The 26,014-nt window shown below is 45.5% G+C and overlaps 1 protein-coding gene across 1 annotated transcript in view; it reads right to left on the reverse strand.

The window, feature by feature from the left end:
* Nucleotides 1-1,437: 1,437 nt before the first annotated feature.
* Nucleotides 1,438-26,014, reverse strand: part of ZNF695 (zinc finger protein 695) — a 60,242-nt gene continuing 35,665 nt past the window's right edge. Inside the window, exons 5-6 of the mRNA XM_010387331.2 lie at nucleotides 14,953-15,050; nucleotides 1,438-1,589 (exon numbers count right to left, since the gene is read on the reverse strand). Of these exons, the coding sequence (XP_010385633.2) occupies nucleotides 1,559-1,589; nucleotides 14,953-15,050 (129 nt within the window). The 3' untranslated portion in view covers nucleotides 1,438-1,558. The remainder of the gene's footprint in view (nucleotides 1,590-14,952; nucleotides 15,051-26,014) is intronic.

The raw sequence follows: 26,014 nt of genomic DNA on the forward strand, positions 1-26,014 counted from the left end.
ACATCAACATGGATAATTAGATAGGAAACAAAACACAGTTTACATATGAAAGAGAAACAAAACACTTCCAGCTTAATGAACTAGAAATAAAATCTTACACTATAATGGCTACTATTATCTGCTGTGTTAGCACCAAGTTAATGGAAGGGGCACTCCAGACAAAGGAAGTTAATGAATCATGGTGCTATCCGCACATGCTTGAGAAGCCTGGTGCCTTGAAATAGGAAATGGAACAAGGGTCCATTACAGCATCTGTCACGCTATGTTCTAATTACTTTTTGTAAATTATTTTCCCGACTACTGTGAGCTTTGTTAGGACAAAAAAAAAAAAAAAGTCTTTGTCATCTTTTTCTCCTCAATGTTTAGCAAAGCACTAGCATAGAGTCGGCATTCAGTTTTTTTTTTTTAGACTCAGGGTCTCACTCTCTTACCCAGGCTGGAGTGCAGTGGTGCTATCATAGCTCACTGCAACCTCAAACACCTGGGATCAAGGGATCCTCCTGCCTCAGCCTCCCAAGTAGCTGGGACTACAGGCACGCGCCACCATGCCTGGCTAATTTTAAAAATTTTTTGTAGAGACAGGGTCTCCCTGTATTGCCCAGGCTGGGTTGTGAACTCTTGGCCTCAAGTGATTCTCCTGCCTCAGCCTCCACAGTCACTGGGATTACAAGCATGAGCCACCACACTCAGCTGTTTTTGTTTGTTTGCTTGTTTGTTTTGAGTCAGAGTCTCGCTCTGTCGCCCAGGCTGAAGTGCAGTGGCATGATCTCAGCTGTCTGCAACCTCTGCCTCCCGGGTTCAAGTGATTCTCCTGCCTCAGTCTCCCAAGTACCTGGGATCACGGGTGCGCGCCACGCCCGGCTGATTTTTGTATTTTTAGTAGAGACAGGGTTTCGCCACGTTGACCAGGCTGGTCTCAAACTCATGACCTTAGGTGATCTGACCACCTCAGCCTACCAAAGTGCTGGGATTACAGGCATGAGTCATCCTGCTCAGCCTGTTTTTATTTTTATTTATTTATTTATTTTTAGATGGAGTCTTGCTCTGTTGCCAGGCTGCAGGGCTGCAGTGCAGTCACACAATCTCGGTCACTGCAACCTCCACCTCCTGGGTTCAAGTGATTCTCGTGCCTCAGCCTCCCGAGTAGCTGGAATTACCGGCACCTGCCACTATGTCCGGCTAATTTTTGTATTTTTAGTAGAGATGGGGTTTCGCCACATTGACCAGGCTGGTCTCGATCTCCTGACCTTGTGATCCGCCTGCCTCGGCTTCCCAAAGTGCTGGGATTAGAGGCGTGAGCCACCGCGCCCGGCCAATACCTCTTCTGTTCTATTCATGGAGTTAGGACAACCAAACAAAAGGGGAAAAAAAGAGATACCTCAATAGAAACGAACACGGAAGAACAATCTTCCTTCCACATCCATTAGAAATGGATTCTGTGAGAGGCAGGTTTTAACGGAGAGCTTGGGCTGACTCCGCTCGACCTGGTGGAAATTCGCCTCACTGAGTGGGAGTCCAGGCACCGTATTCAAGAGGCGACAGAACCTCCGCAGGGTCTTCAAAGCAGCTCGATGGTCAACAACTGGACCCTGAAAAAAAGAAAGAAAAGCAGCTCAAAGTTCCGAGTGGCTCCTTGGGATATGATTTACGCTGAGGTGTTAAACCGATTCTCACTGAAGACTTGTTTGCATTGGAGACGTCTTTTCTGTCCCTTGTCATTTCAGATTCATGCAGGTGTGAGCCACTGCGCCCGGCCTCTGAGAGGTTTTAGATGGCAAAAAGATGAAGTGATCTAAAGTTATATAATAGTTCCATAAACATGGGAGGTTTGAGCTTTTATTTTTCAGCTCATTGTCATTCCCCAAAAGAGTGACCAATGAAAACGCTCCGCCCGTCACACCTGATGAGGCTATCATCCTCCCGTCACTGCATTTTAGTCTCTTCACCTTCCTAATCCCCACGTCTTGGTTGCTGATTTTCCTTGAGTCTATCCACCACTATATGATAGAGTGTCTCCCATCCACACCATGACAACCTCTCCCTACAACGTGAATGTACTTTCATTCTCTTTCAAAGCCTTTGCCTGTGTGCCTTTCCTCTTTTCTGAACCACATGGTCCCCATTATGTTCTCAATTCTTATGCCATCTGATTTCTTACTCATTTTTAGCCTTCTGATAAATTTTCATGCCCTCTCGGACTTTTACTTATCTCCTGGCATTTTATGTAGCCAACAACTGCACTCATTTGTGAAGGTTGAAAGGAGGGGTGATGAGAGAGATGGCCTCTGGCTCTAGCCAGGCAGGCCCTCTCCTGGCGACAGCACCACAAACCTGGCTCCAGTCTTGCTCTTGGAGAAAACGTGATCATACCAGGACTCCTAGAGCTCATCTGTCTCAAGGAGACTGACTTGGGGGAACCACAATCCTAAGAAGTGTATCTAGAAATGAAAATTCTAACTTACTGATTTATAATAGTGGACACTTCTTTGCCTTAACTGGGATTCCTGTATGCTCAATCCAGAGAACCCTCTTTTCAGATAGTGAGATATGCAGGAAACTGAGTAATCAAAATATTGCTTGGTGAACATGAAATCAAGCAGTAAAAGGAGTGATGGGGTTGTTTTTTTTTTGTGGGGAGGTTGCTTTTTTTTTTTTTTCCAGAGACAGACCCTCACTTTGTTGCCCAGGCTGGAGTGCAGTGGCTGTTTACACGCACTGTCATGCCTGTCATATAGTGTGCACCACAGCCTCACAATCCTGGGCTCAAACAAGCCCCCTGCTTCACCTCTTGAGAAGCCGGGACTATTGGCATGCACCACTGCACATGGGGTAGGGATTGTTTTGAAGGTTTGGGAAGACTGGTGACTCACAATTGCCTCTCAACAGAGAACAGTCTGTTCTAGATCAACACAGCCAACTCTGGGTCTCCGACTTCCTTTCCCACACTAGAGCTGCGACTGCCATTCTAAGCACAAGGTCATTCTGCACAGGGTACAGTACAACAGATTGGGTTTTTGCTGATGAAGCTACAATCAGGCTTTTCTCCCTGGCATTGTTTCTGGGACACTGTGAGTGGTGTTTCCATGCATCTCAACCACATGTTTATTCACACAATCTCTTGATTTAATCCCACGGATGGATAATTCTATCCATAATGGGTACGGACACCACTTGCTTTATTTTCGCAGGACAATCTTATCCCTTACTTTAATTTCTCATGCTCACCTCCATGAATTACTATGTACCAGTATCAAAGCCTTCTATAATTCTAATGGAACACTTAAACAAGTAGCTGTTGTTTTCCTTTTTTTTTTTTTTTTTTTTTTTGAGACGGAGTCTTGCTCTGTCGCCCAGGCTGGAGTGCAGTGGTGGGATCTCGGCTCACTGCAAGCTCTGCCTCCCCGGTTTATGCCGTTGTCCTGCCTCAGCCTCCCGAGTAGCTGGGACTACAGGCGCCGCCACCTCGCCCGGCTAGATTTTTGTATTTTTTTGGTAGAGACGGGGTTTCACCGTGTTAGCCAGGACGGTCTTGATCTCCTGACCTCGTGATCCGCCCGTCTTGGCCTCCTAAAGTGCTGGGATTACAGGCTTGAGCCACCGCGCCTGGCCCAACAAGTAGCTCTTGTTTTTCTAATGTAACATATATGCTGCCAAATTATTGCAAGGAACGGGACAAGGAAAGCCCTGTGGCAGGAGAAACCCCTGCAGAGTTGTTTGCAGAGTCATTCCTTGAATACTGGAAAGATAATGCGGTATTGGGAAAGAGCACAGTTTGGTTGGAATTCTGTCTCCACCACTCATTACCTGTGAGGCGATGAGTGACATCGTTGACCTTTTCTTTTCTTTCTTTTTTTTTTTTTGAGACAGGACCTCACTCTGTCACTCAGACTGGATCACAGTGGCGTGATCTTGGCTCACTGCAACCTCCACTTCCCAGGCTCAAGCAGCTCTCCTGCCTCAGCCTCCTGAGTCGCTGGAATTACAGGCGTGCACCACCACGCCCGGCTAATCTTTGTATTTTCGGTAGAGACGAGGTTTCACCATGTTGGCTAGGCTGGTCTTGAACTCCTGACCTCAAATAATCCACCTTCCTCGGCCTCCCAAAGTGCTGAGATTACAGGCGTGAGCCACTGTGCCCGGCTGTAATTGACCTTTTCTCAGCCAGTGCCACTCCAAGTGTGGTTCCCAAACTGTCTGTACAAGTCTGCAAGGAGATAAAGAGATTGTACCAGAAAATAAAATCACCCATGTCACTCAACACACTACTTAATTTGGCTGACTTTTTTTCCAAAGTCAGACTTTCTCAATGAAGGAAACAGTACCTTGATTTACATTCTGTCCCAGGCTCCTTAGCAATAAAATTAGAAAGTAAGGCTAACCTCACAGGGCGGCTGCTGTAGAGATTAAATTAATGGTGATACATGAAAAGTGTCTGGCACGATGTGTGTACAATAAATAGTTTTTTTAGTGTGTCTGAGTTGTACAATTTAGCACTAAAAGCAAACTTTTCAAGCAAGTTTAAAACCAGCAACAGGTTCGTAAGAGAGGTAAGAGGCTAAGGGCTTTATAACCTGCTGTTCGCCTCATTGCTCTGAAGACCCTAAGCCTTGCCTCTCCCTAAGCATCTATTCTCTCATCTGTAAACTGAAATAATAATAGCGCCCACCTCACAGAGCTGTTCTGAGAACGAAATCACATACCCTATGTAAAACACCTAGAATACTGCCAGATATTTAGTAGGTGTTTGATGAATATTGGTTTCCTTTTTGCACTTCAACGGCATTGAGATGCTTTCAAGAATATTTGCATGATGTTTAGGGAAACAGCTACCACATGCAAAACTTTTCTAATGGTAACAGCAACTCCAGAACTCCAGAAAAGAATTAAAGATTGGAGTAATGAGACAGAAGGAAAATGAAAATGGAAATACCATATTATGGTATTTTTTTTTTAAAGTAATTCTGTGAGAGGAAGGTGGAATTTTTAGCTCTGGTTGAATCCATTTATGTTGGATCTAGTGAGACTAATATCTCCTAAAGAGCTCTATCTCTTGGGCCAGGCCTGGTAGTTCACACTTGTAATCCCAGCACTTTGGGAGGCCGAGGGAGGCAGATCATATCATCTGAGGTCAGGAGTTTGAGACCAGCCTGGCCAACATGGCAAAACCCCACCCATATTAAAAAGACAAAAATTAGTCGGGCATGTTGGCACGTGCCTGTCATCCCAGCTACTTGGGGGGCTGATGTAGGAGACTCGCTTGAACCAGGGAGGTGGAAGTTGCGGTCAGCTGAGATCGCGCTACTGCACTCCCTTCCTGGGCGACAGAGCAAGTGTCTCAAAAAAAAAAAAAAAAAAAAAAGCTCCATCTCTTGAACCCTGGGTTTTCCTCCCGAACTGAGCTGCATGTTCTTATTCTTACAGGTTCCCAAAAGTGACTGATCTTTCCACCTCATCAAAGGTCCCTCACTTCCCCCCACACCCTCTTGCTATGGAGTTTGTGGTCAGTGTGACTTTTTGAGATATTATTTTTTTACTTTGCAAACAAATGGAAAAGACGAATTACTTCTCTATTATATAGTATAACCTTCAATTACATACTAACAATTTTGTCTTTAAATATAATCATATAAAAGTGATATTCTGTAGCAGGAAAATGTATACGGAATTAATCTGGCTTCAGATTTACTGCTTAAGTAGTATTTTTATTATCTTATGCCACAGAAGAGATATTTGTGTCTTTATTTTTAAAGTGGCTATGTGCCCCATTTTACGAAATACAATCTTATTGTACTAAAGTCATATATTAGGCTTCAGTTACTGAAAGCCAAATGAATTCATGAGCTCTTGATGTAACTCATAAAACAGTCTATGGATTAAAAGGAGAATATGTTTCCCCACTTTTATCTGGTTGCCTTCTGCTTTTGCTTAGTTTCATAATTTGCGACCTTTTCGGAGAAAGACAAAATTGGTGTGTGCTTATGACCAAGGACTGTGCTTGAATATACAACTAGGAAGGCCTCTCAAATGGTTTAAAAATAATTACTGAAAAGATTTAGACTTGCCAGTCTTTTTGATTATACATAATCCTTTAAAAATAATTCACCCCACTTTCGGGTGATTTGTTATGCAGCCATACTAACATGTTGGGACAGTGAAGTCCTCTAAGGTGAAACGTATGTTTGCTATTGATTTAAGAAAGCGAGTGCCCCTCGCAGGGAAGAAGAAGTGTCTTGTAAATTGTCACTAATCTCCTCAGATGTCAGCGGATCAGACACTGGAAATCATCATTACTGTCCTTGGATGTCAGCGAATCAGATCCTGTGTCTTGGCCAGGTACGTTAGCTCACGCCTGTAATCCCAGCACTTTGGGAGGCCAAGGTGGGATTGCTTGAGGCCAGGAGTTTGAGACAAGCCTGGGCAACATAGCAAGACCCTGTCTCTAAAAAAAAAAGGTTAAAAATTAGCTGGGCATGTACCTGTATTTCCAGCTACTTGGAAGACTGAGGCAGGAGGGTTACTTGAGACCAGAAGTTTGAAACTGCAGTGAGTTATGATCTCACCACTGCACTCACTCCAGCCTGGGTGACAGAGTGAGACCCTGTCTCAAAAAAAATAATAAAATAAAATAAATAAATAAATAAATAATATATATATAATCTCCTTTCTGAAAAGAAGCATTTAAATGTTGAAAACACGTTATCTGCTTATTCTAGAGAAGCCCAAAATGGGCATTTTGTTTGTTTGTTTTATTTTTGAGACACAGTCTCACTCTGTTGCCCAGGCTGGAGTGCAGTGGTATGATCTCGGCTCACCACAACCTCCACCTCCCAGGTTCAAGCAATTCTCCTGCCTCAGCCTCCTAAGTAGCTGGGACTACAGGCGAGCGCCACCACGCCTGGCAAATTTTTGTATTTTTAGTAGAGATGGGGGTTTCACTATGTTGGCCAGGCTGGTCTTGAACTCCTGACCTCATGATCCACCAGCCTCAGCCTCCCAAAGTGCTGGGATTATGGGTGTCAGCCACCGTGCCCGGCCCAAAATGGGCATATTTTTAGAACCTAGACTATTGAACTTGTCACTTTCTCTTACAACGTGCCACATTCTGCTCCAATGATGCAGGATGTTAGCAACTAGATGTTCTCAGTTCTTCCTCTCTGCAGCGGTTCTGAAGACAGGGGGTAAAAGTGGACTGTTCCTCAGAAGCAAAAACTCTCCGGTGTTTTTGATCCATGAGCTCCGTAGCAATGTATGAGTTTTCATAACCATGGTTAGATATTCTGGTAGGTTGCTGTCTTCAAGAAAGAGTCAAATTCACTGAATCTCAACTCCTTTAAGTATGTTAGATTATACATTTCAGAATGTATTATTTGAAATAAACCCATCTCATTGAAAAACCCAGTTGAGAAGCTTCATGAATAATTTAATTGCTTGCTTTTCCTGTCAGATTTCACACATTTTGCCATGTCATTATTTAAGGAAACTTTCTCATATTGTAATACTTCCTCTTTTCTATTCAAAGAAATTGTAAACATATCAGCAAAAAGGGAACCACAGTTTTATCTGGAACACTAATATATTTAGAGAGTGAACAACACTGCCACCCTAAGATTTCCCAGTAACCTGGATGCATTTTGCTGCACTCAAGCAGGCTGATATGACTGCAGTTTGGGGGAAAATGTATATTATATACAGTGGGGTTTCTTTTGGAGTGGCTTGCTAATTTCTCTGATGCTGTTTGTCATATATGTAAAAGTAAAGACAGCTGGTATTGTGTAGTAGTACAGAATACTACCCACGTTCTCTCTACATATACGCCCCAGAGAACTATTTGTTTCCATTCAGAGTGATAAGGTTATACAAGACCTACTTGGCCATGCAAGACAAGTTCTTTTCTTCATTTCTGTCTACAAATTCAGATCATTTCTCAATAGTTCAAGGCAGCTCCCTATCCTTCAAAGAATGGTACAGGTCAGGCATGGTGGCTCACACCTGTAATCCCAGCACTTTGGGAGCCGAGGCAGGTGGATCCCTTGAGCCCAGGAGTTCACGACCAGCTTGGGCAACATGGCAAAACTTGCCTGTACAAAAATATAAAAATTATCTGGGCATGGTGGTGCTCGCCTGTAGTCCCAGCTATTTGGGAGTCTGAGGTGGGAGGATCACCTGAGCCCGGACTGGTTGAGATCACACCACTGCACTCCAGCCGGTGGAGACCCCGTCTCAAACAAACAAACAAACAAAAAACAACACAAAGAATGGTACAGAGAGCTGCAAAAGTAAAGAATCTATGAAGGTCTTTTCAGCTCAAAAATGTTATTTCGATTATCATTTCAAAGACGTTTGTTATGAAGGTGGGCGTCCTGACTTGATTCACTCACTGCAATTCGTACTAGGGTCAGTTGATGACCAAGAAACGTAGTTAGCTATTTCAGAATCCTGGGGTATAAGTCTTAACATCAAATAATGCACACATAACTCAAACTTCTCATCTTTAGTATCACCATTTCAAAAATTATATACGTTACTCCTCTTCTAATGAAGGTATAACACTTCATTAGAAGTTATATATGCATTAAAAGCCACCTCCAGCTGCACCAGCCTATAATGAGCTGTTTATTTGTTCATGTGACAATCTTGTATTGCTACCTATTATTTCATGTGCATGTAGATACTTGATAAAGGCTTTTAACATGAATGAATGCAAATCTTCTGCCTCCCACAGTGCATGTTCTTAAATCCTAAGCCTCATTATTGCTATTCCCTGCCACCTCCATTCCATAAACTGTAGGGCCACTGTTCTATAAGCTGCTTGGGTTTATGTGTGTTGCTTTCACAGCTCTCTTCATACTTACAGGAAGGCTCTGCTTCTCCTTCCTGAGACACTCAGGGAATCTTTCCAGGATGCTTCCCATCCACTCTACTGAATTCACCTAGTCCCTCTCGCTACCTCTGCTTATAGTCTTTTGCTTCAGACCCAATTGTGACCCATCGGGCCTGATCCCTCAGATAGGTGAAAGATGCTTTAGACTGTTTTCTTGGGTGCTGCCCTTGGGCTCCACATCCTGCAGCCTGCCTCATTCCCGTCCTGGAAGGGACTTCAGATAGCTTGAACTTAGTAGTAAGGGTGATCTGACTACTGTGATCATTGACTTTGGTGTTCACCGGGCTGGTTAGCAAAGGGTCCTCTTCATCACTCCCTTCATCATTCAATCAAGAGAAAAGATCTCAAGCAGGCGGAGGCACCTCTAGGGCCCGTCCTTTCCAGACATATGAGTTGTCATGGCAGACGATGGTGGTGACAATCCCTGCTGCCCATATCTTTATAACCTTAGAGACACTGAACTTCTCTTTAAGGAAATCCACGCGTAATTTCCTTCTCCGGTTGCTTCATAGGGCAGTCAAGGTGGCAAGAAGCCGCACAGCCCTGGCTAACACATGACAGCAATGTTTCTATGATAGGTGTGGTCTTTCCCAATGAAGGAGAGGCTGCTGACTCATGGAGCTCAGGTCAGACTTCCTGTCACCAGCTGGGCTCGCACACATGGTGAATCCTGATGAATGGCTTGAGCTTTGTGCCCCATCACCACTGGGCCCTCATGGCCCAGTAACAGGAGTATGGCTGGCAAGGCAGCACGATCGCTTTACATCTGAGTTCAGGGAATGGCATCACATCCCTCAAGTCACCCAAGCAAGAAGTCTGGTTGTCATCCTAGCCTCTTGTTCTGCCTCATACCTCACAGCCAATTTGTTTACCAAGTCATAAAGGTTTTACTTCTTAAATACCTCTCAAATCCATCCCCTTTCCTCTCAATGGCTCTGGCCACTGACTTAATTCAGGTCCTCATCACTGATCATCAGAGTTACTAAAATTAGAAGCAAATGGCTTCCTTGGGGCTGGCCTCTTCACCCCTAAACTGATGTCTTCTGCAAATGATCTTTCTGAATTACTAACATCACATTTCACCACCTCTCCCACTCCCTACTGCCAGCTTGAAACCTTTCAATGATTCCTTGTTGCCTTTAGGCTGAAGTTCAAACACCTTAGCAGGCAAACCAGCCCCTGTCTCTTGCCCCCTTTCTCCATGCCCCTCATTCCAGCTATATTCATCTAACGTCCATTTCCTGATCATGTCACACTCCTCTGCCTGTAGTGCTTTTCCATGCTATTCCCTCATCCGGAAGTGGCCATCCTCCACTAACTAGCCCACCCCACCACTGCTTCTGCATTCATTTATTCACGATACGTTTACTAAAGGTGACTGTGCCAGCCACTAATCTAGGTGCTGGGCATCAGTGAATCAGACAGACAAAACTGGCCATGTGCAGTGGCTCATGCCTGTAATCCTAGTACTTTGGGAGGCTGAGGCAGGAGGATTGCTTGAGGCTAGGAACTAGAGACCAGCTTAGGTAACAAAGTGAAACTCTGTTTTTACAAAAAATAATAAAAATAAAAAACAGGCAAACTTCCTCACTTGTAGAGCTTCCCTTCTAGTGGTGGTGATGGTGGTGGGAGGGGAGGAACAATGAAGCGAGCAAACAAGTCAATTCTACACTAGATGACAAGAGAAGTGCTACTGAGAATAATCCAGCAGGGAAGAAGGCTGGGAGTGCCAGAGCGGGGGCGGGGGTTACTGCGATTTTAAATGGAGTGGTGTATAATAGGAAAAACCAAATGCTTTCTCTTCTACAGTCATACTTGTCATAGACTACTTTCTCTCCGGTTGCTAAAATGTGTGTGGAGTTTTCCCCACACCGACCAATTCTCCAACACCAGTTGGGTGATGTACAATTTAACTCAATTCTGACACTATGTACCTGGAGTTAGAGTCAGATCCCACAGTTTAGGACTTAGTCCCACAAGACTGCCCCTACTTTAGATGCCAGTCACAAGCCCCAGGCTGTGAACCGTGTTCCTGACTGACAGGCTATACACTGGAGTTCCCATGGTGCCCTCCTTGGATTTGATAATTTGCTAGGATGGATCACAGAACTCAGAAAATCACGTTACTTATGTTCACCCGTTTATTAAAAAGGATATTACAAAGGATACAGAGGAACAGCCAGATGGGAGAGATGCATCGGGCCAGGTATGAGGGAAGAGGCAGGGGGCTTCCATGCCCTCTCCAGAGTGCATCGCCCTTCCAGCACCTCCATGTGTTCAGCAGCCTGGAAGCTCGTCAAACCCCACAGTTCAGGGATTCTCATGCAGGCTTCAGCACATAGGCATGACCAATTATTTTTTTTTTTTTTTTTTGAGACGGAGTCTCGCTCTGTCGCCCGGGCTGGAGTGCAGTGGCCGGATCTCAGCTCACTGCAAGCTCCGCCTCCCGGGTTTACGCCATTCTCCTGCCTCAGCCTCCCGAGTAGCTGGGACTACAGGCGCCCGCCACCTCACCCGGCTAGTTTTTTGTATTTTTTAGTAGAGACGGGGTTTCACCATGTTAGCCAGGATGGTCTCGATCTTCTGACCTCGTGATCCGCCCGTCTCGGCCTCCCAAAGCGCTGGGATTACAGGCTTGAGCCACCGCGCCCGGCCGGCATGACCAATTATTAACTCAGGTTCCAGCCCCTCTCCCCTTCGTGGAGGATGGGAGTGGAGCTGAAAGTTGCAAGCTTCTAATCATGGCTTGGTCTTTCCGGTGACTAGCCCTATCCAGGAGCCCACCAAGAGGTGCCCCGTGAGAACAAAAGATGCTCCTATTACCCAGGAAATTCCAAGTGATTAGGATCTCTGTGTCAGGAACCAAGGTCAAAGACCAAATACCAGAACAAAAGATTCTCCTAATGCCCTGATTACTCAGGAAATTAAAGGGTTTTAGGAACTCTGTGCCAAAGGACTGGAGACAAATACTGCTATGGTTTCAACGTTTGTCCCTTCAGAAACTCATGTTGAAACTTAATCCCTGGCTGGGCGCAGTGGCCCACGCCTGTAATCCCAGCACTTTGGGAGGCCGAGGCAGGTGGATCACTTGAGGTCAGGAGTTTGAGACCAGCCTGGCCAGCATGGTGAAACCTCATCTCTACTAAAAATACAAAAATTATCTGGGTGTGGTGGCACATGCCTGTAATCCCAGCTACTCAGGAGGCTGAGGCATGAGAATCACTTGAACCAAGGAGGTGGAGGTTGCAGTGAGCTGAGATCGTGGCACTGCACTCCAGCCTGTGCAACAGAGTGAGACTCTGTCTCAAAAAAAGTTTTTTTTTAATAAAAAATAAATTAGAAAATAAAACCCTAACCCCCAATGTGGCAGTATGGCAAGATGGGGGAACTTTAAGGGGTGATCATGTTGTGGGGCTCTGCCATTATGAATGGATTAGTCTACTCATGGATTAATGGGTTAACAGATTAATGACTTATTATGGGAATCAGACTGATGACTGAAGAAGAGCAAGACACACCTGAGCTAGGACACTTGGCCCATTTGCCATGTGATTTCCTGCACTGCTCAAGATTCTGCAGAGTCGGCAGGGTGTGGTAGCTCATGCCTGTAATCCCAGTACTTTGGGAGGCTGAGGCAGGCGGATCGCCAGAGGTCAGGAGTTCAAGACCAGCCTGGCCAACTTGGCAAAACCCTGTCTCTACTAAAAACACGAAAACTAGCCAGGTGTGGTCACACGCACCTGTAGTCCCAGTGACTCAGGAGGCTACTGCAGGAGAATCGCTTGACCCCGGGAGGTGGAGGGTGCAATGAGCTGAGATCGCTGCACCGCACTCCAGCCTGTGTGACAGTGCAAAAAAAATGAAGAAAGAAAAAGAAAAAAAAATTTCTGGAGTCCTCACAGCAAGAAGGCCCTCACCAGGAGCAGCCTCTCAACCTTGGACTTCTCAGCCTCCAAAACTGTAAAAAATAAATTCCTTCTCTTTATATACCTTGTTTCAGGTATTCTGTTAAAAGCAAGAGAAAACTAAGCCAGAAAATTAAATACATATATATATATTTTTTTAAATCACAATATCACAGGTAGTCAGGGCAGCCTCCATGAAAGGGGACATTTGAGCGAAGACTTGAAGAAAGTGAAGGTGCAAGCCATGTGAGTATTTGGAGGAAAATATTAAGAGAAAAGTTAAGAATAAGGGCAAAGACCCTGGGGCGAGGCATACTTCAAATGTGCCAGGAAGTAGAAAAAGGCCAGATGGCCTGAAGACAGCGAACAAGTGAGAGAATAAAAGTCAAAGTGAGGTCGGGCGTGGTGGCTCTTACCTGTCATCCCAGCACTCTGGGAGGCCGAGGCAGGTACATCACTTGAGGTCAAGAGCTCGAGACCAACAAGGTCAACATGCTGAAACCCCATCTCTACTAAATATTAGCTGGACATGGTGGCAGATACCTGTAATCCCAGCTACTTCGGAGGTTGAGGCAGGAGAATCACTTGAACCTCAGAGATGGAGGTTGCAGTAGGCCAAGATTGTGCCATTGCACTCCAGCCTGGGCGACAGAGCAAGACTCCATTCCCCCACCAAAAAATATTCAAAGTGAGACTGGGCACAGTGAATCACACCTGTAATTCCTGCACTTTGGGAGGCTGAGGCAGGAGGATCACTTGTGTCCAGGAGTTCAAGACCAGCCTGGGCAACATAGCATGAACCTATCTCTACAATTCTTTTTTCTAATCAGCTGGGTATGGTGGCACACTCTTGTAGTACTAGCTACCCAAGAGGCTAAGGTGAGAGATCGCTTGACCCTGGGAGTTCAAGTTTACAGTGAGCTATGATCACATCACTGCAGTCTAGCCTGGGCAAAGAGCAAGACCCTGTCTTTAGAGGAAAAAAAAGTCAAAATGAGAAAGTTGGGGGGGGGGTGCCCTGTGGGCCACTGCAAGGTTTTACTCTAAGTGAGATAGTGAGATGAGGAGTTATTGGAGGGTTTGAACAGAGAAGTTACATATTAAATAAATCATATTAAATGTTACTTTTTTTTTTTTTTTTCTTGGAGACAGAGTTTCACTCTTGTCACCTAGGCTGGAGTGCAATGGCTCAATCTCAGCTCACCACAACCTCCACCTCCCGGGTTCAAGGAATTCTCCTGCCTCAGCCTCCCCAGAAGCTGGGATTACAGGCATGAGGCATCATGTTTGGTTAATTTTGTATTTTTAGTAGAGATGGGGTGTCTCCATGTTGGTCAGCCTGGTCTTGAACTCCCGACCTCAGGAGATCTGCCTGCCTCGGCCTCCCAAAGTGTTGGGATTACAGGCGTGAGCCACCACACCCAGCCTAAACGTTACATATTAAAAGGGTTATGCATTAAAAAGCCACTGGGTTGAGAACAGATTGTAAGAGGACAAGGGTAGAGGAAAGGACACCTGTTGGAAGACTGTTGCAAAAATCCAAGCTAGAAATGGTGCTGACCTGGACAAGGGTGGTAGCAGTAGAGGGGGCAAGACATAGCTGAATTCTGGATATAGCTTAAAGGTCAGATAGGATCTCCTAATGGAATGAATGGGGGATAAAAGAGAAAAAGAGGTGACAAGTATGATGTCAAACTTTTGGGTCTGAGAAACACTAAGGATGAAGTTGCCATTAGCTGAGATGGGGGAAGACTTGCAGGGGCAGGTTTCAGGGGAAGATCAGGAGTTCTGACCTGGCTTTGTGTATTAATCCGTTCTTGCATTGCTATAAAGAACTACTTGAGGCCCGGCGTGGTGGCTCATGCCTGTAATCCCAGCACTTTGGGAGGCCGAGGTGGGTGGATCACGAGGTCAGGAGATCAAGACCATCCTGGCTAACACGGTGAAACCCCGTCTCTACTAAAAATACAAAAAATTAGCTGGCCTGGTGGTGGGTACCTGTAGTCCCAGCTACTTGGAAGGCTGAGGCAGGAGAATGCTTGCAGTGAGCCGAGATTGTGCCACTGCACTACAGCCTGGGCAACAGAGTGAGACTCCATCTCCAAAAAAAAAAAGAACTACCTGAGACTGGATAATTTATAAAGAAAAGCGGTTTAATCAACTCACGGTTCTGTGGGCGTTACAGGCTTCTGCTTCTGGGGTGGCCTCAGGAAACTTACAATCATGGCAGAAGGCAAAGGGGAAGCAAGTACATCTTCACATGGCTGGCAGGAGAGAGAGATAGCAAAGGGGGAACTGCGATATACTTTCAAACAATCAAGTATCGGCTGGGCGCGGTGGCTCATACCTGTAATCCCAGCACTTTGGGAGGCCGAGGCAGGTGGATCACGGGGTCAGGAGATCGAGATCATCCTGGCTAACACTGTGAAACCCCGTCTCTACTAAAAATAAAAAAAAAAATAGCCGGGCATGGTGGCGGGCGCTTGTAGTCCCAGTTACTCGGGAGGCTGAGGCAGGAGAATGGCATGAACCCATGGGCAGAGCTTGCAGTGAGTCAAGATCACGCCACTGCACTCCAGCCTGGGCGACAGAGCGAGACTCCATCTCAAAAAAAAAAAAACAAAAAACAAACAAACAAAACAAACAAACAAAAAAAAACAAATATCATGAGAACTCACTCATTATGAGAACAGGAAAGGAGAAGTCTGCCCCCATGATCCAATTACTTTGCCACCAGGCCCCTCCTCCAACATTGAGGATTACAATTTGACATTAAATTTGGGTGGGGACACAGAGCCAAACCACATCATTCTGCTCCTGGCCCATCCCAAATATCATGTCCTCACATTTCAAAACACAATTATGCTTTCCTAACAGTATCCTAAAGCCTTAACTCATTTAATCATTAACTCAAAAGTCCAAGTCCAAAGTTCCATCTGAGATAAGGCAGTCCCTTCTGCTATGAGCCTGTAAAATCAAAAGCAAGTTAGTTACTTCCAGGATACAATAAGGGTAAATGCTCCTGTTCCAAAAGGGAGAAACTGGCCAAAACAAAGGGGTTACAGGCCCCACGCATGTCCGAAACCCAGCGGGGGAGTCATTAAATCTTAAAGCTCCAAAATAATCTCCTTTGATTCCATGTCTCACATCCAGGTCACACTGATGCAAGGAGTAGGCTCCCAAGGTCTTGGACAGTTCTGCTTCTGGGGGCTCTGCAGGGCTCAGCACCCATGGCTGCTCTCACAGGCTGGTGTTGAGTGCCTGCAGCTTTTCCAGGCACACAGTGCAAGCTGTTGATGGAGCTACCATTCTGGGGTCTGGAGGACAGTGGCCCTCTTCTCACAGCTCCACTTGGCAGTGCCCCAGTGGAGACTCTGTGTGGGAACTTCAACCCCATATTTCCCCTCCACAGTACCCTAGTAGAGGTTCTCCACAAGGGCTCCACCCCTGCAGCAAATTTCTGCCTGGATATCCAGTTGTTTCCACACATCCTCTGAAATCTAGGTGGAGACTCCCAAGCCTCAACTCTTGCCCTCTGAGCACTTGCAGGCTTAACACCATCTGGAAGCCTCCAAGGCTTGTGTCTTACACCCTTTGGAGCAGCAACCTGAAACATATCTGGAGTCCTTTTAGCCACGGCTGGAGCTGGAGCAGCTAAAACACAGGGAGCAGAGTCCCAAGGCTGCACAGAATAGCAGGGCCCTGAGCCTGACTCACAAAACTATTTTTCCCTACTAGGCCTCCAGGCCTGTGATGAGAGGGGCTGCCAGGAAGGTCTCTGAAATGCCTTGGGGGCATTTTTCCCATTGTCTTGGCTATTAACATGGCTCCTTTTACTGACACAAATGTTTGCAGTTAGACTGAATTCCCCACCAGAAAATGGGTTTTTCTTTTCTAACACATGGCCAGGCTGCACATTTCCAAACTTTAATATTTCGTTTCCCTTTTTAATGTAAGTTCCAGTTTCAGATAATCTCTTTCCTCACAAATATGAACGTACACTGTTAGAAGGAGCCAGGCCACATCTTGATGCTTTGCTACTTAGAAATATTTTCTGCCAGATACCCTAAATCATTTGTCTCGAGTTCAAAGTTCAACAGATCCCTACAGTAGCAGCACAATGCCACCAGTCTCTTTGCTAAAGCATAGCAAGAGTGACCTTTACTCTAGTTCCCAATAAGGTCCTCATCTCCATCTGAGACCTCCTCAGCCTAGACTTCATTGTCCATATCACTATCAGCATTTTGGTTACAACCATTCAACAAGTCTCTAGGAAGTTCCAAACTTTTCCTTATCTTCCTGTCTTCTTCTGAGCCCTCCAGACTTTTCCAACTTCTGGCTGTTAACCAGTTCCAAAGTCACTTCCACATTTTCAGATATCTTTATAGCAATGCCCCACCTCTCTGGTACCACTTTTCTGTATTAGTTAGACTGGATAATCTGTAAGGAAAAGAGATTTAATCAGTTTATGGTTCTGTGGGCTGTATAGGCTTCTGCTTCTGCAGACGCCTCAGGAAACTGACAATCATGGTGGAAAGCAAAGGGGAAGCAAGCACATCTTCACATAGCTGGCGGAAGAGAGAGCAAAGGGGGAAGTGCTACACATTTTTAAACAACCAGATCTCGTGAGAACTTACTATCATGAGAACAGCAAGGGAGAAGTCCACTCCCATGATCCAAACACCTCCCAGTAGGCCCCTCCTCCAACGTTGGGGATTACCATTCAACATGAGATTCGGGTGGAAACACAGAGCCAAACCACAGGCCTTGTAAAGTTAGAGATACTTAAAGACTCAACTTGAGCATCTTCTCCTAAAAGCCTTTGCAGTATTGCTATTATAGCACTTAGTAGACAGAGCAGCTCTTTTAACACAAGTGTTTTTGAGTTTTAAAGCACACATTAATTCAAAATAAACTAGTGTTAAGAACAAATCAGTAACTTCTCTTCTGACAGTGAAAGAGTGATTGAGACAGATGTTCCCCTTCTGGCATAGACAACTAGAAAACTGACAAAATACATTAAACAACTGTATTCAGATATTAGGACTGTAGGTAGTGTAAAGTGTGATCTCGGAGAGGAGGAAAACAGAGAAGGTGAGCCCTACAATCACCCCAGTTCTTTGCCTGAAGGCAATTTTTGAGTTGTGTAAGGAATCCAAACAGAGCCCAAGAGATCTTGCTGAGTTGAGGAAAGACTAGAGGTGGGGATGGCTAAGGCAGTTTGCAATTTGTGAGGCAGAGTATTGAAGAGGAAGAAGCTATGTAAAGAGAGCTCCAGAAATCCGCATACGAGTCCCCTGGAGATTTCTCATGAATACTCATCTGGCATGTATAAGGTGAAACTCACCAAGCCTGGCAAGGAACAATTAATTGATGGGAATCTATAAGCTAAACAATTCCCAAAGCTGACACAGGGCTGGTCAATGTGAGTTCCTGCCATGCAGAGCGGAGGGCCGTTGTTGAAGACTTAGGGTGAGGAGTAAAGACCCTTAGTAGAAGGGCTAAAAACAAAGTGTTTGTTTGCTTTTGTGTTTTGAGACGAAGTCTCGCTCTGTCGCCCAGGCTGGAGTGCAATGGTGCAATCTTGGCTCACTGCAACCTCCGCTTCCCGGGTTCAAGCGATTCTCCCGCCTCAGCCTCCCGAGTAGCTGGGACTACAGGCATGCGCAGCAGGGTCCAGCCCTACTGGGTCTGTGGATTTTTCTCCTCCAGTGCGGAGAGGAGAGATTGTAAAAATAAAGACACAAGCCAAAGAAATAGAAGGAAAGACAGCAGGGCCCGGGGGCCACCACCACCTAAACGCGGAGACCTGTAGTGGTCCCGAGTGCTGGCTGCGCTGTCATTGATTGGAGACAAGACAAGGGGGCAGGGTAAGGAGCCTGAGCCATCTGCAACGACAGGTAAGCTCACGTGAGTCACGTGTCCACCGGACGGGGGCCCTTCCCTGTTTGGTAGCCCAGGCGGAGAGACAGGACAGCTCTCTCGTCATTATTTCTTCTATGCATTTCAGACTTTAGTACTTTCACTCATTCTACTACCGGTGTCTAGAAGGCGGAGCCAGGTGTACAGGGCGGAATATGAAAGCGGACCAGGAGCGTGACCGCTGAAGCACAGCATCAGAGGGAGACGGTCAGGCCTCCGGACAGCTGCGGGCCGGTGTGACTGATGTCAGGACTCCCACAGGAGGTGGCGGAGCAGAGGCCTCTCTAAATTCCCCGGGGAAACGGAGACTCCCTTGCCGGGTCTGCCAAGTAACAGACGCCTTCCCCGGAGCAGAGGCCTCTCTAAATTCCCCGGGGAAACGGAGACTCCCTTGCCGGGTCTGCCAAGCAACAGACGCCTTCCCCGGCACTGACGCGACCGCGAGACCAGGGAGCCCTCTAGCGGCGCCGCCCAGGCATGACAGAGGGCTCACACTTGCCTTCCGGTCGCTTCCCACCGTGTCCCTTCAGCTCCTCTTTCTGTACGGCCTGGTTTTTCCTACGTCGTAATTGTAGAACAAAGATTACTATAATATTGGAATAAAGGGTAATACTACAAACTAATGATTAATGATACTCATGTATAATCATATCTATAATCTATTTCTAGTATAACTATTCTTATTCTACGACTTTTCTTTATTACACTGGAACAGCTTGTGCCCTCGGTCTCCTGCCTCGGCACCTGCGTGGCTTGCCGCCTGCAGTGCGCCACCACACCCAGCTAATTTTTTGTATTTTTAGTAGAGATAGGGTTTCAGCATATTGGCCAGGCTGGTCTTAAACCCCTGATCTCAGGTGATCCGTCCGCCTGGGCCTCCCAAAGTGCTGAGATTGCCTCAGCTCCTTCCCTCCTCCTGCTCAGATAACTTGCCCCTCTGCTGGCTTATTTGAAATGGATGGAGCCCAGCAAGCACAGAGAAGCGCAACCACGCAGGGAGAAAGCCTGTAGGAGGCCGGTGCTCCGCCTCCTCTTGCCACTGCCTGCCAGGCCACTGGCCTGTGCCTACTCACCAGGCCTCCTAGGTCACCCGGTTACCAGGAACCAATCACTCCTAGAGTTCCTGTCCCAGGCACGTGGCTCACAATGCCCTGTGGCTGCCCAACCGGTGGCTGTCCCCTCCCACAGCGACCCCCCAAGTGGTTGCCCTGCCCCACCATAATTCCGGTTTTCCTTCCTTTCTGGCTGCTGGGAGCTTTTAAGTTTCTGCATTGGTATGAAGCCTCTCTGGATCATCACCTTAAAGTGGATTACGCTTAAATTACTACTGTAATCAAATCTAAGTCTTATGCACTACTGAGAATCCAAAAAGCCTCCGCTCCCCAGTGGCCTCTGAGTTGTTTGCTTGTTTTGAGATGAAGTCTCACTCTGTCACCCAGGCTGGAGTGCAATGGTGTGATCTGGGCAACCTCCGCCTCCCGGGTTCAAGCAATTCTCTGCCTCACCCTCTGAGTAGCTGGGATTACAGACACCCGCCACCACGCCCGGCTAATTTTTGTATTTTTAGTACAGACAGGGTTTCACCATGTGGGCCAGGCTGGTTTTGAACTCCTGACCTTGTGATCCACCTGCCTCAGCCTCCCAAAGTGCTGGGATTACAGGCGTGAGCCATTGAGCCCGGCAGCCTCTGAGTTTTTTAAACGAGAAAGAATACCGATTTCTGCAGATGCTTTCAGAAAAAAATTTGTCATGAGTTAAGTCTACTCTGTGATAACTTAATTTTTAATGTATACACTATATAGATTCTTATGTTTCTCTGAAAATATCACACACATTAAATCAAACAGAACAGTAATAGGAAATTTCCTAAAATGTGTACACTAAGAACATACATTTCTTTGTTTCTTTCTTTTTTTTTTTTTTGAGATGGAGTTTTGCTTGTTGCCCAGGCTGGAGTGCAATGGGGCAATCTCGGCTCACTGCAACCTCCACCTCCCGGGTTCAAGCGATTCTCCTGCCTCAGTCTCCCGAGTAGCTAGGACTACAGGCATCCACCACCATGCCAGGCTAATTTTGTATTTTCAGTAGAGACGGGGTTTCTCCATGTTAGTCAGGCTGGTCTCGAACTCCTGAACACAGGTGATCTGCCCACCTCAGCCTCCCAAAGTGCTGGGATTACAGGCGTGAGCCACCATGCCCAGCTGAACATCACATTTTTTTTTTTTTTTTTTTTGAGACGTAGTCTCGCTCTGTCGCCCAGGCTGGAGTGCAGTGGCCGGATCTCAGCTCACTGCAAGCTCCGCCTCCCGGGTTCACGCCATTCTCCTGCCTCAGCCTCCCTAGTAGCTGGGACTACAGGCGCCCGCCAGGTCGCCTGGCTAGTTTTTTGTATTTTTAGAGACGGGGTTTCACCATGTTAGCCAGGGTGGTCTTGATCTCCTGACCTCGTGATCCGCCCGTCTCGGCCTCCCAAAGTGCTGGGATTACAGGCTTGAGCCACCGCGCCCGGCCGCATCACATATTTCTAATGATCACTTTGATAGAGCAACTTAGAATCTATGGTTCCAACAAATAAGGAGGCTTATGTAAAGTAAAACCACTACATAATGTGAGATTATGTGATTATCATTGCTACTTGCAACTAGCAATTATCATGTGAATGTGTACTGTGAGTTGCTATGTGGCTACGGTGATTTCATCTTTCTGATCTTTGATTTAGCTATAAAAAATGATCACCACGGACTTTGCTCTAAAAATTAAATGAGAGAAGGATGATACTCTTCTATGTATTAAACACAAAACTACAGGCATTTTGCCCAGATTTGTACACAATTACCTTATTTAAGCCTCGTAACAACTTGAAAAAGGCATCTTTTATAGATGAGAAAACTGAAGATCAGAGGGGTTAAAAACACATCCACAATCACATAATGATGAATGATGGAACTGGGATTCAAACCCAGTTCTGACCGACTCCAAAGCTGGTGCGTCTTAAGAACCAAATTGGCCGGGCGCGGTGGCTCAAGCCTGTAATCCCAGCACTTTGGGAGGCCGAGACGGGCGGATCACGAGGTCAGGAGATCGAGACACCAAATTACACCTGGCCCATGTACGTACCAATAGATGTGAATTCCCTTTCATGACCTTATTATGTGTGAATGTCGGTGCCTTTCATGGCCTCAGTACACCCGTTCACTCCCTCCCAGGTTGCCTGTCAGTGGTTTCCTTCTTCCTGGAGATAATAATTTGCATATTTAGGCCACTCTTGTAAGTATTTTTTTTTTTTTTTTTTTTTTTTTTTTGAGATGGAGTCTCGCTCTGTCGCCCAGGCTGGAGTGCAGTGGCCGGATCTCAGCTCACTGCAAGCTCCGCCTCCCGGGTTTACGCCATTCTCCTGCCTCAGCCTCCGGGTAGCTGGGACTACAGGCGCCCATCACCTCGCCCGGCTAGTTTTTTGTATTTTTTAATAGAGACGGGGTTTCACCGTGTTTGCTAGGACGGTCTCGGCCTCCCAAAGTGCTGGGATTACAGGCTTGAGCCACCGCGCCCGGCCGAAAGTATCTTAATTAGTTGTTTTTGCATTTATTATTAGTCTCCTTTAACCACATTGTGAGCTCCATAGCTAAGGAACCTTACATATATTGTCATTCACCATATATATCAATTTTTCAGACAGACTTTATGACAGTGTAGGCATTCCGTGAATATGTACTGCATTCATAAATAAATAAATGAGTGACATACTGCTGGCAAAATGAATATAAGCAGAAATTGTAACTATGAAACACTGACATCCACCAGTATTTATTATGAATTTATTGAATAATGTATTTTCCATGTATTTATGTGTCATGACCTACATTTAACTCCAAAGGGAATAGGCAATCTATATAAATGCATTTTTCTGCCTTCTAGAAACTTAGTCTACTGAGGAAACGTATGAACACAGACCATTAAAATACAATGTGATGAGGATTTTAACAATTACAATGCACTGAAGTTTTGGACTGAGAGCTGTGGGAGCAATAATAAAGTGCTTCTAACTTAAGTAAAATGAAACAACACAATTTTACTAACATGCTGAGAACATGAAAGTTCAGAGTTTGGCATGCAAATGCAGAGGGCTGAGGAGTAATCATGAGGCAGAGGAGCTAGGAAGCATACACAACCCTCCCAAGATTGACAGTAAGTAAGCTAAGGTGTAAACTGAGCAGGAGACACAGTATCAAGAAAATGATTACGTCTCTGAGGGAATTAAGCCAAGTGAAAGAAAAATCAAAGACAACTAAAACAAAAGTGAATCTTTAAACAGGCCAAGTCTCAAAAGAGGTAAAAGCGAAGATAACTTATTCTCTTAGGCAGTGGGGAAGAAGGAAGCAATGCGCATCTCTGAAGGTGAATCTTAAGGTTGAGGGAGAGAGGTTTACCAAACATAAGCTGAACAACTTCTATTTTCCCATGAAGTATGAGATAGACCATCTGCTGATACTGGCGGGTGAGGGAGAGGCTGAGGGAGAGGGAGGGAGGAGAACTTGATTGGTTTATAATTGGTGTGCAATGTCGCTGCCCTAGGCTGCATCTTCACTGATGTGTGATGTGAAAAACTTGTCCTTATGTCTCTCTTGACATCTATGCAGAAACTAGATATGGCACATTGTCCACATGGGGGACAGAACACAAGGTTACAGAAGTACCAGAACAAGAATGAAACAGTCATTTCTGGCCAGGTGTGGTGGCTCACACCTGTAATCTTAGCACCTTGGGAGGCTGAGGCGGGCGGATCACGAGGTCAGGAGATCGAGACCACCCTGGCTAACACGGTGAAACCCCCGTCTCTACTAAAAATACAAAAAATTAGCTGAGTGTGGTGGTGGGCACCTGTAGTCCCAGCTACCCAGGAGGCTGAGGCAGGAGAATGGCGTGAACCCAGGAGGCGGAGCTTGCAGTGAGCCGAGATCACACCACTGCACCCCAGCCTGGCGGGAGAGCAAGACTCCGTCTCAAAAAAAAAAAAAGAAAAAAGAAAAAAAAGAAAAGAAATAGTCATTTCTACATTTGCAAAACAATTTTTTAATTAGCTAATTCTTTAGCTCACTGATTGCTATATCCCTGTAGGTATATGTGCTCAAGGATCAGTTATTATTTCTTTAAATTCCTTTGAGGCATTCAAAGACATAAGACATTCTGTTTCAGTGGGAATGATGTAGTAGGCCACATTTGCTGTAAATAAACAACATTTGAAGAAAGGAATAAGTTACACTGAATTTATCCTGAAGAGAAAACGCAAAGCCAAATAAGAGACCCCCAAATCAGATTGAAAATTTATTTGCCTCTATAAAATTCAGAAAACCAGAATGAGAAGCAGCTACTTTTTAGACTTTAGGCATTATAAATTTACAATTCAATATGAGATTTGGGCAGGGACACATATCTAAACTATATCAATACTTATAAAGTCACCTCAGATCAATTACACACATTTTCTATCATTCCCAAGGTTTACGAGCATTGTTTATGTTCCCTCAAGCCCCAGATATAAATGTGAGACACAGCGTTGTGCCAGCTAACAAAGACTTTCATATATGCCCAAATAAATCTACTCTTCAGTGCCCATTTTAATGGCTTGACAGAAATGTTTTGTACAAGGTTGTGAAGGTCTTTATGAAAGGATAAGGGGTTTTTTGTTTTGTTTTTGAGACGGAGTCTTGGTCTATCGCCCAGGCTGGAGTGCAGTGGCGTGATCTCAGCTCACTGCAACCTCTGCCTCCTGGGGTCAAGCGATTTTCCTGTCTCAGCCTCCTGAGTAGCTGAGACTCCAGGCGCCTGCCACCACGCCCAGCTAATTTTCGTATTTTTAGTAGAGACGGGATTTTGCCATGTTGGCCAGCCTGGTTTCGAAAGCCTGACCTCATGATCTGCCTGCTTCGGCCACCAAACGTGCTGGGATTACAAGCATGAGCCACCACGCACGGCGAAAGGATAAGTTTTAAAAGTCTTTTAGGATGGTTTTGTTATCAGGCATATAAGCTTAAGAACACTTTCTTCCAGCATCTCTATTTGTCAGAGTTTTTATGACATTGGTGATTTCATTTTGATTCTAAAAACTTTCATACATCTCATTCTGAAGCAATTAGCTTGTGTTCAGCTATAAAGAAAAGACTTTTGTATGGTATCAGAATATATGAGGTGTACTCTTACGTACTTGGGCAGCAGAACTGATATAGCAGTGCAGTGACCTTATAGTTTACCAGTTTCTTTCCATTTCCTGTCTCTGAAATTGTCTACACCTGGTCATTGTGCTCAAGCTCACTCCTTCAGAGCCCAAGTTGGCTGATCCACCTCCAGGCAATCAAACCACATTCCAAACAGCAACAAGGAGAAAAATGTGAAGCTGATAGGACATAGGGAATTTTATTAAAAACCAGTGTTTTTTAATTCAGAGAAGGCCAACCTCTTCAGGCACTTCTCTCTGAATCTCATTGAGCAGAACGCTAACACTTCGCCACCAATATAAGCAGGAACATTTCTCTGTAGCACAGCAGAACACATGAGAACACGACTGGGAGTGGCTGCTGCTACTTGTACTATCATGAGTTCTGACAAAAAGGCTATTTACCTTGTGCACTGGAACAGGGTGTTATGAAAAAACCCCTCAAATTCAGAATACATTCATCCCAGATTCACAATTATGTATACAAATGGAATGCGTATTCTTTTTTTTTTTTTTTTTTTTTTTTTTTTTTTTTGAGATGGAGTCTCGCTCTGTGGCCCGGGCTGGAGTGCAGTGGCCGGATCTCAGCTCACTGCAAGCTCCGCCTCCCGGGTTTATGCCATTCTCCTGCCTCAGCCTCCCCAGTAGCTGGGACTACAGGCGCCCGCCATCTCGCCCGGTTAGTTTTTTGTATCTTTTAGTAGAGACGGGGTTTCACCGTGTTAGCCAGGATGGTCTCGATCTCCTGACCTCGTGATCCGCCCGCCTCGGCCTCCCAAAGTGCTGAGATTACAGGCTTGAGCCACCGCGCCCGGCCGGAATGCTTATTCTTTACACATATAACTAAAGAGCTGTCTAATCATTTGATTACTTATGACTTTGTAATGAAAATGATCAAACACAACAGTGAGAATGTAGTATTCAATCCCACAATCAAACATAACCTGTTAATCTTTTGTAGTGTTTTACATTTTGATAAAATGTTCAATAAATTACAGTGCTTTAATTTGCATTATGATGATGCAACACATAAAAGTGATTTACTTGAAGGGTGATCCCAGGAACAGAAGGAAGCAGTGAAGGAAGATGGGAAAC

Source organism: Rhinopithecus roxellana, chromosome 8 (genome assembly GCF_007565055.1).
Source record: "Rhinopithecus roxellana isolate Shanxi Qingling chromosome 8, ASM756505v1, whole genome shotgun sequence".
Lineage (NCBI taxonomy): Eukaryota > Metazoa > Chordata > Mammalia > Primates > Cercopithecidae > Rhinopithecus > Rhinopithecus roxellana.